Here is a 15,740-nt window from a genome sequence, read left to right on the forward strand (position 1 = left end):
ACCGATGTATAAAACACACTTGCCGAAGCTCACTGCCATGCTCTGCACCTCACCGCTTCGGCAACGACGGCACCGATGACAGATGGTTCGTCGGGCGAAGGTGCGTTACCAAGTACCGCGATGACGTCTATGCATTCCCGCCGATTCCACCCACGGCCAATGTCGGGGACGGGAGCGGCGGCGGTACGATTCTCATTGCTCGTCGACTGCGGGGGACTTGTGATGTCGCAGACTGCCGAAGCGGCGCTTGATGCCGTCGCTGAGCTTGTGGCCGGTGGAGCGGCTGCGGCCGAGAGCAGTGGTGGCGGAGCTCGGGCCGGGGCCGTAGATTGTGCCGCTCGAGGAAGCGCCTGGCACGTTGCTCAGGCTGCGCTCCATGACGATGGTGCCGTCCTTGTGCTTGTCGTTGACGCCGGACTGCATCTCGATGGCGTCGCCGTCGGGGATGATGCCGAGGTGGGAGCGGCGCTTGCCAGCCTTGAGGTCGCGCTCGATGGTGAAGGAGGGCTCGCCCTTGCCTTTGAGATCGTCGGGGTGGTAGTTCTGGGGAGGACGGCACGGTCAGCTTGGGCATCGGGGAGGGACGGGGAGGCGAGAGGGCGGAAGGGGAGGCAGGACGAGGGAAAAGACGTACGACGCCGGCCCAGCGCTTGTAGGCACCGCCCTCGGCGTCGGGTTCCCTCATGAGGTCGGCGCCCTCGTTGTAACGCATGACGTTGCCGCTCATGTCACAGTCGCCGGCGGGGATGGACGAGGTCCCCTGCAGGGGCACGTGGCGCTCGAGGCTGTCGATGATGTTCTCGCGCGGCGTCGCGCGGAGGGCTTCCATGTTGGTGGCCTGGACGGCGGCGACGGGGCTGTAACGCTTGTCGAGGTTCCGGCTGACGAGCGTCGCGTCGTAAGGCCCGCCGTGGTGGTACCGGCCGCCGATGGTGTCGAGGGCGTCGATGGTGTCCGTCTCGGAGATGCGCTTGCGGTGGCGATGGGGGCCTCGGTCGGCCTGACGAACGTTGGCACGGATCATGTCGAGCGGTCGGTGGGCCATGTCGCCCGGGTAGCGCGCGAGGTGGGAGCTGGGGCCGTCCAGATCGCGGGCGAAGGGTGCGGCGGCGCTCGCGTTCGTGCTGCGGCTGCGCTGGTTATACTGGTGGTGATGGTGGTGGTTGCCGGCGTGCTTCTTGGACGACGACGACGACGACGGGCCGCAGCTGTCGGGGCGAGGGGCCGAGGACGAGGCCGTCGTGGGGACGCTGAGATAGCGACGATGCCCCTGGGACTTCTGAGGCGGACGAGGCTGCTGAGACAGACGAGGCTGCCGCAATCGGTAGTCGCTCGGGCCGGCCGTTTCGGAATAGGCGGGCGGGGGCGCTTCATCGAGGCTCAAGGCCGTCGGCTCACGACGCAGGCGCGGCTGGCTCAATGACGTAGCCGGCTTGTCGCCGGCGCTCGCATACGGGTTCGACGGCGGCAGGCGGCTTGGGCTCGGCGGCTCCTTGCTCTTGCTCTTGGAGTCGCGCGCAAAGTCGCCCTTGCCGTCGACGCCCCTGCTCTTGCCGTCGGCGTCTACGTCCCAGTGGTGCCTGCCCCTGCGCCTGTCGCTGCCGTTGGCGTCGGTGGCGGCGGCTGTCGTCGCTGTCGGACTCGCCGCTTTCGACGAGGGCGGTGTAGGGTACCTGTACTTGTACTCGTACTCGTGCTCGAGCACGTGGTCGTCATCGTCGTAGCCGTCCTTGTACCTGTACTCGTAATCGTACTCGTACTCGTACTTGGACTTGGCGTCGGTGTCGCCTCGGCGGCCTTGACGACGCGGAGAGTTGCACGGCGATGCGTGGCTCGGACGGGCCCGCGCGTCACCGTACCGGCACGACGGCGGGTGAGAGATGGAGGTGCCGGCGACCATGGCCGACTCCTGATGCGGTTCAGGTGCCGTTAGCGGGTCGAGTATGTACTCTTTTGCCTGTCTCGGTGTCAGCCCCACTGCCATGGCGATGCCAAGAATGTACAGGCACAGGCGTAAGTATGGTGAGCTCGTCCTTGGCGTCCCGCCAGCTGTCGAGTCGGTCACGAGGGATCGATCCCTTGCGGCCGATGGGACGAAAGCATCGCTTGCAGCAGCTTCGCTCGTCCGCATCTGTGCCGAGGGATGGATTGACAGGCTAAAGAGTAGGGGAACGGGAACGGGAACGGCCATGCTCGCGGGAACAGAACCGGCGTGGGAATGGGGACGTTGACTTGGACGGGGGCGGGGACATGGTCGTACTCACCCAGGCCTTGTTCATCTCCTTCTCCATCGTCAGACAATGTTTCGACTCCCGAGAAGCTGGTTCGGTTGATGGATCCGAGACAGCGTGATGCCGAAACCGACTCGGCTCGGCTCGGTCTGGATTGCCAGCGAGTCCGGCCGCGGACGGGTAACTCGCGGGGCGGGATTGTTCTCGTACGACGACCTCCGTGCTTGCTGCTCTTCGTCGTCGCTGGTCCGACGATGCGAGGCAGAGAGGATTGTAGATGTCGATGTCGACGTTTGATGGAAGATTGTTGATGATCGGTCGATGGACGAGAGACGCCGCTCCTCGGGGGCGTACGCCTACTTATACAGTCAGCAGCGGCGGCGAGATCAGCACCTCCACCGCTTCCTGCGGATGTCGACCCTCGACGACACCTAGTCATTCCTAGTCGTACCGCATGGCTTCTCCTCTCGCCCATGGCGTGCCACTGACTGGCTCGACGGCGATGACAGCTCCACGCCGCCTGTCCAAAAGGAGGGCCAGTCTGGGGCGGGCAGATTTAGAGTTTGCGTGGGAGCGCTCGCCGGGGACTGGTCGTAGGTTGGCTGGCACTCGCCTGCACGGCGCACCACCAAGGAGCGCGACGGACGCAAGGCGTACTGTACGGAGGGCGATCGAGGTCGATGCGTGAGCCGCCGCCGCCGGGGTTGGGCTCGATGCCGTCCAGTCAAGGCCTGTCGTCACTTGACGATTCGACCGCCATTTCCTGCTGGCAGAGGACGAGGGTCGTGCCTTGGGTGCGTACGAGCACTCCCCGAAAACACCTCGCCGTCATTGTCATTGTGCGCACAAGTACCGGGTACTTGCAACACGCAAAGTAACCAGGTGTGGCAGTCCGTACTCTGTCCGTCTAGTACTCTGTGCAGTACCGAGCAGGTATTACCGATGCGCGGTGCATGACGGGTATACTTGGGCAGCAAAGTCTCGGCGAGGTAATACCGCTGTGCGGTTCAGGACCCAGCAGCATTGTGCTGTGCCAGCGTGCCAGCGCTACCTGCTAGGTACCTAAGTAGCGCTACCGTACCTAGTGCCTGCTTACTAGCAGCGCTAGTGCCAGAAGCAAGCGATCGACCGGAACTGGGACCTGGTACCTGCTGCAGCGTTGGAGCTTGCGGCAGCTGCGCGCATGTACCGACCACGTATCCCCAGCGCAAACCCGTGCGGCGCTGTACCTTGGGGTACCACGCGAGGTGCCACCATACGGATTCAGCAGTGCCGGTAATTATTTAATAATACTTTCCCGGCACCTGCCACGAAGCAAGTGCCCTCGTTGCGTCTCGAGGACAGGTCACGCGCTTCATCTCACCTTGGCCGCGGAAAGAAGCTTTGCTCTTTGCAGATGGAACACATCTCGCATGCGGTCCATGTCGTCGCAAACCGTCGAGGGCAAGCAAGGGCAAGGATGCTGGGACGGTTGGGGGAGAGCCTGCATCCCGCTGGCGCGGCGGGGGAGGGGACCCAAGTTCTGAGCATGTACTGCATTCCGTACTTGCTCTCCGCCCAGCACTCGCTCGTACAGTGAGTGTGTAGTGCCTAAGTACTAAAGTACTACCTACCTAGTACCTGGATGAGTGCACTTGGGCCCCTACTGCGCTAGGTGCTTGGTACCGTCGTGGTGAACCACATCACCGGCGCTCGCCCCAACGAGGTGCTGCGGCCTTTCGTAGCAGGTACCGCTAGCGCTCGGCGTCCCCAGGTGCGAGGTACCTAGCGCGGCGAGGTGTGTGGTAACGTCACGCCAGCCCGCCGGCTCGCCGCCCATCGGCCAGATACTATGCGTTTATTTTGGGAACGACGAGCGAGACGGATGACGGTGATGTCATCTCTGCTACCTCGGCTTCGACGGCCGACCGAGGATGCTCGGCCGGAACCGGGGGATGAACTGCGCCGTGCCATCGGACGACGGCGTTGCTCTCACGGCTGCGTACATGTACCTGCACGGTGCCGCCCAGGTACTCTTGGACGATGGACGAGGCGGTACCTGTCGCTGGCGCAGCCCAGTGCGTGCCGCTGGACTGCTGTGGTGTTCCATCCCGTTTTCCTGGCACCTAATGACTGGTACTGAGCAGCGTGCTGCGCTCTGTATGCGTTGTGGCCGTGTACGGAGGGCACGTTTGCGCCTCGGTGTGCAGGACAAGCTGCTACCTTGACGACACTAAGCACAGTACACCACCATGGTTAGTAGTTCTGTACGGTGTTACCCATCACCGACGCAGCCCAGTGTCGCGGGGCCACATGCTGGTGATCATGCCAATGTGCTAGGTACGGTACCTTAGTACACGTACACCTACGGAGTAATACTAGTACGCAGCGCATCGTACGCCGTACTCGTTGCGGCCTTGTACGAGCATACCTTAACTTCAATGGTAGGGACATGAGTACTAGGTTAGTACCTAGTACGGACCACCACACGTTTCGCCTCGGTGTTGGGAGTGCGGACAAGTGCATGCGCAGATACTACTAGTACCTACGTTCCTACCTTACCTACTAAGGTACCTATGTAGGTATTTACTACTAGGTACCTAGGTGCCTTGGGTTCTGTGCCGGCACTGCAAGTGATGGAACCTGTACTGGCACCGTTGTCCACTGGCTACACACCCACCTACTACGACGTTGAAACCGTACGTCCCAACTTTGGTAGCACCCGTCATCGACGCAGCCCAGCGCCACCGGAACTGCATGCGAGCGATGCCTACTACATAGGTACTAACCTACTAGGTACCTACTAAGGTAATAGCAAGCAGCATGCCCTGTGCTGTTTGTGGCCATGTACTTAGGTCCCCAGTAGGGAGCACACGTAGGTGTGCGGGACAAAGTGCATGCCTGTATGGGTTCTGCACAAACAGGCACTGCAAGTATTACCAGTACTGGCACGTTGGCCACTGGCCTCGAGGAATACTGCACCTACTTACGGAGTACAGTACTGTAGTACGGAGTACTAGGTACCTAGTACTCGCTTGCACGTGAGGTACTAACCTTCGCACAGCACGCACCAAGGTCGGACGCGTCATTGACGCAGCACGGTGCCACTGGACCAACGGTAGGTGTTCAATACAAGGAGGTACCTACATGCACAATTATCCGCCAGGAGCATGCTCTTGGGGTCATGCACATGTAGGGAGCACACGACAAATAGATCTGTACCAGTGTGTGGGTTCTGTACCGCCACGGCAAGAATTACTTGCAAGTACAGCTAGTACTACCTAGTAGTAGGTAATATGCCTTGTGTAGAGGCGTGACAAGTCTGGGGCTCCACGCAGCTCCAGCACCTAGTTGTCTTGGGCATGTACTGTACGTACAGTGCTGGGCGCCGTAATCCCCCTACAAGTAATACTAGTATGCACAGAGGTAGTGCCTACCGCTGACGCAGCACAGTGCCATTTCCTACTAACCTGGCACATGCTCAATAACAGCGCTGAGCGCCGCAAGTATGCGTAGTGCTATGATGTACTTGGGCGGCACACTTCTGGTGCTGCCTTGCAAATCTGCACCTACCACCATGGCACTGTGCGTGTAGTCGCCTGCAGTGGATACAGCACAGTGCCATTGGTGCCGGTGCCACCTGGTACCATGTTCCATGCCTTGCACCGGCTGTACCTCAACGCCTTGGTAATTACTACGGCACGTTCAAGTTATTGTACTGCATACTAGGATGGTGCTTGCTATTTGCCATATTGCTGCCAAGCCTGTAATAATTGTCACGATGGATACTGTACTGTACAGGCCGTGGTCTCCACGCAAGGATAGTGCAGTGAGTTATTACGGAGTATTACTTGTTCATGTAAGCACTCCGTCATGCGTGCGGCCATCATTCGTCCCGCCCAGCAAACGGCACCGTGCTGCCAACTCCAGGGGGTGCGCACCTTCACGCGCCCGCCTTCTTGGATTCAGTAGCGATACGTGCAAACATGTCTGCACCTCGAATCCGTCTTCCCCTTGGCATTGGCACGCAGCCGTCTTGAGCTCGTTACAGAGTCGCGCTCGTACTATTATTATGCTGCCAGCTTCGCTGTCGAGGCCCCCTATGAAGACGCCAGCCATCACCCAACAACGCAGCCAATCACGGGCCGTGACTGGCAATGTGTAAAGTCGCAACGTCCTTTCCTCTTCATGCCCTTCCTTCTTTCCTCCTAGTCTTTTACCCTTTTTGCCATTTTTGCCCTTTTTGCCTTTCTTGCCTTTCTTTTCATCCAAAACCTCTTTTCCTCCCTTCGAGCTGACGAGGATTTCTTGCCTCCACCCTCTGGCCGCACTCGTTTCTCTCCTTCGGCCATCTGGCGGCAAGTCGTGCAACCATTCATCGACGGCAGCAGGATGGCGTCCTAGCTGCCATTCGCGGCCGAAAATGACTGGGACGCAGAGAAGACGGCCGTGGGCTAGTTTTTCATCCTGACGGGGACGCGTGGAAAGCAAAATGAACATCGTCCTTCTGTCACGGGGCCACGAGCTGCTGAGCTGCCCATCCACCGTCCGACCCGCGGCCAATGTCCATCGTCGGAGACGAACAGGGAAAGTTGTTCTAGGCTCGTCGGAGGCAAGGATTGCATGCATCCATCACGTTTCATGCTTCTGCGTGAAAGGGATGGCGTGAAAGGAGGGTGGCCCAAGCTCGTCGCGGAACAGAATTTGAACAAAGGAAGATGTTGTTGCCTATCCTTGGGCTGAATGCGAGCAGGTCACGAACCGGACACGAACAGAATTTGAACAAAGGAAGATGTTGTTGCCTATCCTTAGGCTGAATGCGAACAGGTCACGAACCGGACACGAACAGGGAGGGCATGAACAAAGAACTCGCCCATTCGTCTGGCGGGTATAAATACCACTGCCGCTCGTCCGGAAGCACCGGACACGAACAGGGCATGAACAAAGACTCACGGTTCGTCTGTCGAGTGAAAAAAATCACTGCCGCTCGTCCGGTAGGAAGAAGGATAGCCCTCGCTCGGTCACAGACCTCACTTCTTGATAGATCCTGCCATTTCGAAAGTGCACAGCTCGCTTCGTGTCCTGCGTTCACGTCTATTCCTCCTGCACCGTCTCAGTCGTACCATCTGCGCCTTCACCTCTTCGCAGATCCTCCCGTCCAAAATAGTGCGCGGTTCGCCTCCTGTCCTGCGCTCCGGCATCTCGGTTCTGCACCGTCTCCGTCACACCATCGGCCCATTCACGTCTCGGCCCCTCCTTTCCTCTGAAAAAGTGCAGTCCACGTCGTGTCCTGCCGTGCTGTCCATTCATCGGGCATCGTCCCGGCCATAAAAACCATGGACCGTAACGACAACTTGGCTGCCCATACTGCAGCATGATCTGCACTGACGGTCTCCTAGGGACAATCTTCGAAAGCGAATACCGGACTTTCGGCAACTTGCTGCTCGCTCAAGTCACGGGCTTCCGGTCCGACGTTGATAAAGCCATCGGCCAGAACCGGAACCTGGAGCAAGTCCTTCGTCTGTTGCTGCCTCACGAGCAGACCATCGCTCGAGAATTGTCCAACGGAGCCCTTAGCTCTTTTCTCGTCCCCTCTCTCACCCTTGTACAGAGCGTGTGCAATACTCTACGAGCCGAGGCTGCGAAAGCCACGACGCTCGAGGCCGCCGGGACGACATCTATCCGTCGAGAGTGCGACGCCAGGGCGGATTCCATCGCACGCCAAGCGGCGATAATACTAGATACACTACACCAGCTACTCTGCCGCGTCGAGGCCAACAAGCGGCAGCTCCAGCGGTGGGAGAAATTGCATTCGAGCTTCGTCGTATCTAAAATCGGCATCATGGCACCATCGTACGTCCATCTGTTCCCCGCACCCAACACGTAACACCTGTTGATGCGAGCAATCTGACCTGGGCAGGCTGTTCGGTCCCGTCGCGCATTCTTCCCATCACGAGGAGCAAGGGAAGCGGCTCGCCATCAAACTTTGCCACGCCCTTCCCGAGGTGGATCGCCGCGCCAACCCCTCGCGAGATTCGGCTCGCTCCAGCGCGCGGCGGCAAAGACATCTGCGGGAAGCAGTCGAGGCTTACTTCCCAGCCACCTGCGAGAGTAGTGACTGGATTCTGGATGAGAGCGATCGCCGGCCGCTCTGGTGCTGCGGTGTTGCCGGCACCGGGAAAAGCACTCTCGGGTGAGAACTAAACCGTCGCCGCCGTCGGGGGGGCCGTGCGTGCTAACACGTTGGCAGTTGGCGCGTTGTCGATGCGCTGGACCGGTCAAACCGGATCTTTTCTTCGTACTTCCTCGGTTGGCGCAAGGTTCAGTCGGCCGAGCGGGTGGCGGCAAGTCTCCTGTGGCAGCTATGCGATCGAGCGAACCTTCACAATCTACCGTCGCTCGACTCGGAACCCGGACCCGCATGTCTCCAGCACCTTCTCGACGCTCTCAAGGATGTCTGCTCGACGATTGGCCAGCCTGTCCACGTCGTGCTGGATGCCTGGGACGAGGACAACATGGACGACGTCGACGCTTTCGACGCCATCCTTCGATGCCTGCTCTCCCTCAAGTGCAAGCTTTTCATCACGAGCCGGACGAGCTCCCGGCGAGGGCACTCGGTGGATTGCGTCGAGCTCAACCTGGATCTCGAGAGAAACGAAGACGGCATTCGGCGATGTATCCGGCAAGAGCTAGACCATCTCGCCCAGCCGACGTGCCGTGACCACGGCCGATCCCTCCTGGATCTCGGAGAGGAGCCGGTTCGACGGCTCATGGCAGAGACGAACGGGTCGTACGTGTTGAACGGCATGCTGCTTCCATCTCGCTGAACTAACGTCTCGCAGTTTCGGGAACGCGATCATTCTCGCGCGCGTCGTTGCCGACGCCTTCCATGGCGGCACACCAATCGATCAACTTACCAACCTTCTCGAGAAGGGGGGGCCTGGAAAGATTGTGGCCCAAGATCTACGAGGCCTGGATGGCGATGCGAGCCTCACGGGCCGGCTGGCGAGGACGACTCTAACCTGGTTATCGCTGACCCCCTATCCGCCTTCGCTCCGTGTTCTCGAGCCTGTGCTCTCGGCGGCTTGCTCGGACCTGTGCGACGCTCAACCATCATTCAGCACACAACACGTTCTGCATCGTCTGAGGGGCCACGTCATGGTTGACCACGGCAATTCACTGATTCACATCTCCGACCTTACCAGAGATGTCATGGCCGAGGTCTGGTCAGGCCAAAACCAGGACGTCGTTCGCACCATGGCCGTCCTCTGCCTCGATACCATCGAGCGGTCGGATATCAAGTCCGTTCTTCGCCCCGACGTGACCGAAGAGTCGATGAAGACCCTCTTGCTGGAGGATCCCCTTTTGGATCACGCTCTGCGCTGCTGGTCGTTTTACTGCAGAGAACAGCAGCGGCAACTACCCAGCGGCCTATCAGAACATGCGAGCCTGGAAGGTGATGATGCAGCGGCCGAGCCGTCCTGTCTGGCCGTGGCTTCGGACGACGACGCCGACTGTCCCGTCGATGGGGCTTGGACAATGGTCGATACGATCGAGAGTCGCCTTCAGCAACTCTTTTGCGAATCACTCGTCCTCCCCGTCGTCTTCGCCTCTGCGTTCTTCCATCCTGTTCCCGAAGAAGCAGGTCTGGGGTTTCGAGAGTTGCAGTCTCGCATCGCGTCCATGTCCAATCTACACTTGGCCGTGCGGCTCGGATCGGTCACCCTCGTCGAAGCGGCCCTGGCCCTCTCTGCATACAGTGACGATATCAGGTATGGCGAAGGCCTCACGGCACTTCACGAAGCAGCAAGGAGAGGCTTCGAGGACGTTGGGGCACGCCTGCTTTCTGCGGGAGCTTCCTCGGGCGCGCTAGACGAATCGAACCGGACGCCAGTGCATTACGCAGGAGGCAGCCGGAGTCATGGGCTCTTCATGCAGCTCTTCGAGGATTTCTGCCGCAGGCACTATGGTGGCAAGGACGACCGCTGGCACCGTGGTGACTATGACGACCCTGCTGTCAATGACGACATTTTGGAGCTGATAATCGGGGATTTGACTATACGGATCCCGCGCTTGGAGGCTTTCTGCCGCAGGTACCGTGGTGGCAAGGACGACATTTCGGAGCAGGCAATCTGGGATGTGACAGAACAGATCCCGCGCTACGTTCAATGCGTCACACCGAATGGACAACCCTACGAAGCGAGACGGGACATGGCCTTGTTGAATGCAGTCAAACAGGGAAAGCATGAAGTCTGTCATTTTCTCCTCATGTGCGGCCAGGCCGACGCCAACTGTTGCGACGACAACTCCGTTCCTGCCCTCCACGTTGCCATCGAGCATCAAGATATTAAGGCAATGGTACACCTTCTCCATTTCGGAGCAAATCCATGCAGCACAAGAGGGGAGGGGAAAACCCCAGCTGTCTTTGCAGCCATCCGATGGGGGTGCTATGACGCCATCGATTGTCTTGTGGCGTACGGGGCAGACCAACTCACCGTCGACCCTCAAGGCCTGAATGTGCTGATGTTGGCAGTGAGCGAGACTCAAGGTGAGGACTCATGTGAGATTATTGAATTGTTCACCCGAAGCCCCAACTTTCAGTACAAGCGTCAGGATGGTCGAGGGCCAGTTCACCTGGCTGCACTGCGGGGTGATTTCGACGTCATGCGTCTGCTGTTCACCTCTCGGCCCATTCCCGGAGAAGAGCTGCTTGAAATGTTGGCACCGGACGCGACGGGTATGACACCGGCTGACTTGGCGCGAGAGCACGGCCATGACAAGATATCTCGCTATCTGGATGACCTGTACAACTCCTGGTCCTGGGTGCTCAGCTGCTAACCGCTCGGTTTATCCCCGGAGACGAGCTGCTTGAAATGATGGTGACGATTCTTCCGATGACGATGATAAAATCAAATCAAAAACAATCCATGGAAAACGCGGTTCGGCCCTGGTAGACTTCTCTCCCAAATGCGTCATGGCTTTGACAGGACTTGCTACGAATATATTTCTTGGTGGCGACAATTCTGATGATGATAAATAGAGAAACAATTAAAAAAAAACATTTCATGGAAAGCGTGGTTCGTCACAAGTATACTTCTGTCACAATTCTGATAATGATAAAATAAATAAAAAAAATATTAAAAAACCTTCCATGGAAAACGCGGTTCGTCACAAGTAGACTTCTCTCCCAAATCTGTCATGCACCATGTCCCCCACGATGCTCGAATATATTTCTTGATGGTGACAATTCTGATGATGATAAAACGAAGAAGAAAAAGCATTCCATGGAAAACGCGGTTCGTCACAGGTAGACTTCTCTCCCAAATATGTCATGCACCATGTCCCCCACGATGACCGGCTCGCCATTCCGCTGCCGCTCTCGAAGACCGCAAAACTTTTCAAGTTTAATATACTTCCTTTCGACATCATCCGTCATGGAGCTGAAAATCTTCATAACAAGATGCGACTTCCATCTGGTACCCCCCGGCAAGTCTTGCTGCTCACTGCGGTAACATGACAGTATCAAGCAGGCAAGGCCGGCCGCGATTGCGGTGGCCGCGGAGCTCCCGGAGACCGTCTTCTCCGCTTCCACGTACTGTATGTCACCCGCAGGGATATTGGTGGCCTGGAGGCGGAAGTCGTAGCTGGACGAGGTGCGGTTCGTCACCGAGCCGTACTCGTCTGCCGCGGCGATTGCGATCGTTTCCTTACAGTCGGCTGGATAGGCGGCTCTCTGGTTGTAGCCCTCATCATGAGTGCTGCATAGCATGACGATTCCGAGCCTGTAGGCTTCGTCGATTGCGTTTTGTAGTTGAGTGTTCATCTCGGGTATTGTAAAGCTCATCGAGATGATGTCCACCTCTTGCTCGATGGCCCACAGGATTCCCTGTAGATAGGAAGCCCATCCTTTCATTAGAGATCAAGTACAAGAAGCAGCACACCATTGGTGCATGTGTATGCCTCCCGTGAAGGAATGGATATGCAGGGGAAGACGAAGCCAAGTTGGGGAAGCATACCTCGACGACACGGCTCGGCTCAACACCGTTCCTGATCTCCGTGACCTGTGCCACGAAGAACTGGCAACCGGGGTCGACGGCACCAATGAGGTTGGCCATCTGTGTGCCATGAGCATCTGACGCAAAGTGCCATGACCCCATGTGGAGATCCTCATTGACAAACGACCTGCCTTTCTGAATTCTACTCAATATATCCTCCATAACGCGTCCTCCGAGCCCATCCTCTTCATTCTTCGGCTTCGATTCCGTCACGCTCATGATGCCACTGTCCAAGACGGCAATCTTGGTTGGCCTCCAGGGGCTCCCTGGTGACGGCACGTACGATCTGTACCCCTTGATGAACGGCCACAGTTTTGGAATCGCCACCTCCGCTCTTCCGTTTGTTTTTGTCATTGATTAGCTGCACAGTACCTCCATTCATGACAAAGTAGGGCGGGCTTACAAATGGGGACGATGCTTTTTCGTGACACCTGCCTTCGTAATCCATTTTCGGTCATGCACGTAAGTCATCAGTCTCGGCTTCTCCTTGACGAGTACTTTTAATCCACACTTGGCAAGATTCAGCAGCTCCCGCTTTTTGCGAGCGTTCAATGTGTCCTGCATAAGGAGACCGCATAATCGAGGAGTCAGTCAGCGAAGGCCGTTCCATGGTGCGGACGAAGCACAGAGCTTAGTTGTACATGATCTACTGACATTGACGAGGTGTATTTCAAGTAACTCGAGCTTTCAAGGGATGCAAGTTAACAGATGCTCGCTGGCCGATGACGATAGAAGTTGCTAGTCGGCCAAGGCCTGCTTTCTGAATCTGAACGCACCTTTTCCAGAGTAGTAATCCCCCCTACACTCAGCCAGTGGCTCATGACCGCTCGCTTTCCGCTCCAGTAGAGGTATAGCTCTCTGAGATTCTTTCTCGTATTGGGTGTGATAACATCAACGCTGAGGGCGAAGTCCAAGCACTTCCAGTCAAGAATGGCCACGTGGAACTTGTCTAAATAACCGCCAATGCGTGCTTCGTCATGTGGCTTGTACATCCGATCCAAGACCTGAATTTGAATAATTTCCTGCACCATGTGCGTATCGCGAAGCCAGTCGAGAATTTGAAACACTTCGTCATTCTCTTGGAGTAGGTCGACATCGGGATCTTCACCCTTCTGGCTCTCCAAGCCAAGGTCTGGAAATCTGGCATACCGGAGTGTCTGTTCATAGTTCAGCCCTTCGAGATGGGTAGCATTTTGTTTTGTCAAGCTCTGGACGAACCCGCTGAATGTGTGGCTTCTGGTTGTGACCATGGAGGTTTCAAAGCAAAGCTCCCCATCTACCCAGGGTTCGCAGAAATGAGTGACGATTCAAGCTCCAGCAGTGGGACCCAATACGGCAGGTCTTACGTGGTTCTGAACTGAGTCAAAACAAAAATAATAATAAGAAGGGGGGACGGGGGACCAAGGCTAGGGTGCGATGCAACGTACCATTTGATCTCTCCAATATCTGCCGGAGTGCCTGCATGTTGTCAACGACTTTGATGCATGCATTAACAAGCTTCCTCCTTATATCCTTGCAGGGAGTTTCCCTACGCTTCCACTCTTTGCCGGACTCGACAAAGTTGTTGTGCCACAGCGGAACGACGCTTCGGTCCTCAGGCATATTTGATAGAGAGGGCTCGAGATCCGTCCCTTTGATGGCCGACATTGGGTCCTCATTCACGAAGCTCTCCACAAATTTGTATTGCTGCCACCTGACAGCTTCTGTGAGAAAATCGAGGCCCGGGTCGATACGCTTGAGTGATTCCCAGGCCGTTTGGACCGAATCTGTTTCCCACATGTCCCAACGGCCGAGGCGGATGAGGTTTGATACAACGTCTCGATCAAATGCGCCTGGGGAAAGTTCCAAGATTCTGCCTGCTCCCCATGTTCTATCAAACGCAACCGCCGTTGTCAACAGTGTCCTGGCCACTTCCCGCGACGATCTTATCAGATTACTCGCTGCTTTTTGGCTTCTACTCCACGTCCATACGTCTTCCCGGTTATTTTCCATGATCCATGTTGCAACCTTGAGGCTGAAGCAGTCGCCGATTCCGTACATGTCGAGCGTCGCGTTCGCCACCGTGGCAGTGTCAAACCTCAGAATGTTTATGATCCAAGTTAACGATGTCGCATCTCGTGGTGCTAAACGCAGAATTTTCTCTGCTACTGCCCATAATTTTTTCGTCACGGCAAGTTTGTAAAACCTTTCACTCTGTTCAATTCGCTGGTTGAAGTTCAATATTCGTTCAATGATGCTCATGTATATCTGCATGTTCTCAGAGTCGCAGTCGAACTTCATCATGGCGAGCTCCAGTGCATCACAAATCTCTTCTTCAAACCCTCGGTCCACGTGCTGCCTCATAGCGGAATTTTGTAGTTGGTTGAAGAGAATATCGACAAGGGGCAGCATGCCGCTTCTCACAGCGTGTTCGAAAGGTGACAAATCCTTGGCCCTGGGCAAAGCTTGTTTGTGATGTAGATGTGCTTTGCTTGAGCATTTCCATTCAAATTCTGTCAACGGGACCTCTTGGTGCTGGGTGCCTGCCGAGTTGAATTTATCCATCATCCCTTTACCACCATCGATAAACTCCCCCGTTATCGGGCTGTGCCCGGATCTTTGGAATGCCAACACGGGGTTTATCTGGATCAAGAGCTTGCCCAACTCAGTTCTGCCCTCGTCGTTGAGAATATCTCCGCGTTGAGATTGGTTTTGTTTGCAGGCAAACAAAAGTAGGCTCCATCGAACGCAGTCGTCAATATAGTGCTTGTATTCTTCGGCTTGAAGGATGGTTCGAACGGCGTCGTGAGCACCCAAATCCTTGGATTTGGTGATCGCCGTGACAAAACCGTGATACAATTGTTTAATATATTCGACAAACGATGGATGGTCCGTCGTGGAGACGGGACGTGGCAGTGTCGACACGATGTGGTCGATGATTTGTATACCGGGCGATCTCTCCGTTGGACTCGCATTGGTCCATTCATTCTCGGTACGTGTTGTTGCCATAATGTGAGCGTCACGAGTTTCAGGTCATGCGTCGACAGTCGTCGCCAGTGTAATATTGAAAATCAAATCATGGCTATAGACTTCGCGGACGAAGGCATCTAGTTGTACGGTTTTCAGCAGACAAGGGGTTCGCTCCCCTCTCGCTGCTGGATGCCTTTGAGCTGGATCAATCAAGGAGGGGTTCATTTGCAACCCCTGGAATACATCAGACGTTGCTTACTCTTGGCTGATCGAGTGGCGGCGTCATGTGCATACACCTGTCTGCAATAAATATCGGTCCGTCATTAAAGGGACATACAGTACTCACTCACCTACGTGAATACTCCGTTGATGAGTGAAGACATTGATTTCTCTTTGTGTATATGCAGATCGGTTGACGGTTTGCCTCTCCTTACGGCACAAGCACATCATTAGCCATGCCATTTCGTCGGCGCCTTCACCGCTGCTAGCCGCCTGATGCCCATCATTTCCCTGGTCCCCTGATGCC

General features: G+C 56.5%; 3 protein-coding genes across 3 annotated transcripts; 1 reads left to right on the forward strand and 2 right to left on the reverse strand.

Annotated features, from left to right (window-relative positions):
• Positions 1-192: 192 nt before the first annotated feature.
• On the reverse strand, positions 193-2,191 carry DCS_05174 (uncharacterized protein; the record flags this gene model as incomplete). The annotated part of the gene is made up of 2 exons (XM_040802480.1): positions 193-543; positions 635-2,191. The coding sequence occupies 2 exons, from the start codon at positions 2,189-2,191 to the stop codon at positions 193-195; spliced, it is 1,908 nt and encodes a 635-aa protein (XP_040657513.1).
• A 5,393-nt stretch (positions 2,192-7,584) lies between these two features.
• Positions 7,585-11,048, forward strand: DCS_05175 (uncharacterized protein; the record flags this gene model as incomplete). The annotated part of the gene is made up of 4 exons (XM_040802481.1): positions 7,585-8,063; positions 8,131-8,403; positions 8,461-9,000; positions 9,053-11,048. The coding sequence occupies 4 exons, from the start codon at positions 7,585-7,587 to the stop codon at positions 11,046-11,048; spliced, it is 3,288 nt and encodes a 1,095-aa protein (XP_040657514.1).
• Positions 11,049-11,511: 463 nt separating this feature from the next.
• DCS_05176 (uncharacterized protein) lies at positions 11,512-15,253 on the reverse strand (the record flags this gene model as incomplete). The annotated part of the gene is made up of 5 exons (XM_040802482.1): positions 11,512-12,096; positions 12,227-12,599; positions 12,669-12,823; positions 13,042-13,541; positions 13,693-15,253. The coding sequence occupies 5 exons, from the start codon at positions 15,251-15,253 to the stop codon at positions 11,512-11,514; spliced, it is 3,174 nt and encodes a 1,057-aa protein (XP_040657515.1).
• Positions 15,254-15,740: the final 487 nt, after the last annotated feature.

Source organism: Drechmeria coniospora, chromosome 02 (genome assembly GCF_001625195.1).
Source record: "Drechmeria coniospora strain ARSEF 6962 chromosome 02, whole genome shotgun sequence".
NCBI lineage: Eukaryota > Fungi > Ascomycota > Sordariomycetes > Hypocreales > Ophiocordycipitaceae > Drechmeria > Drechmeria coniospora.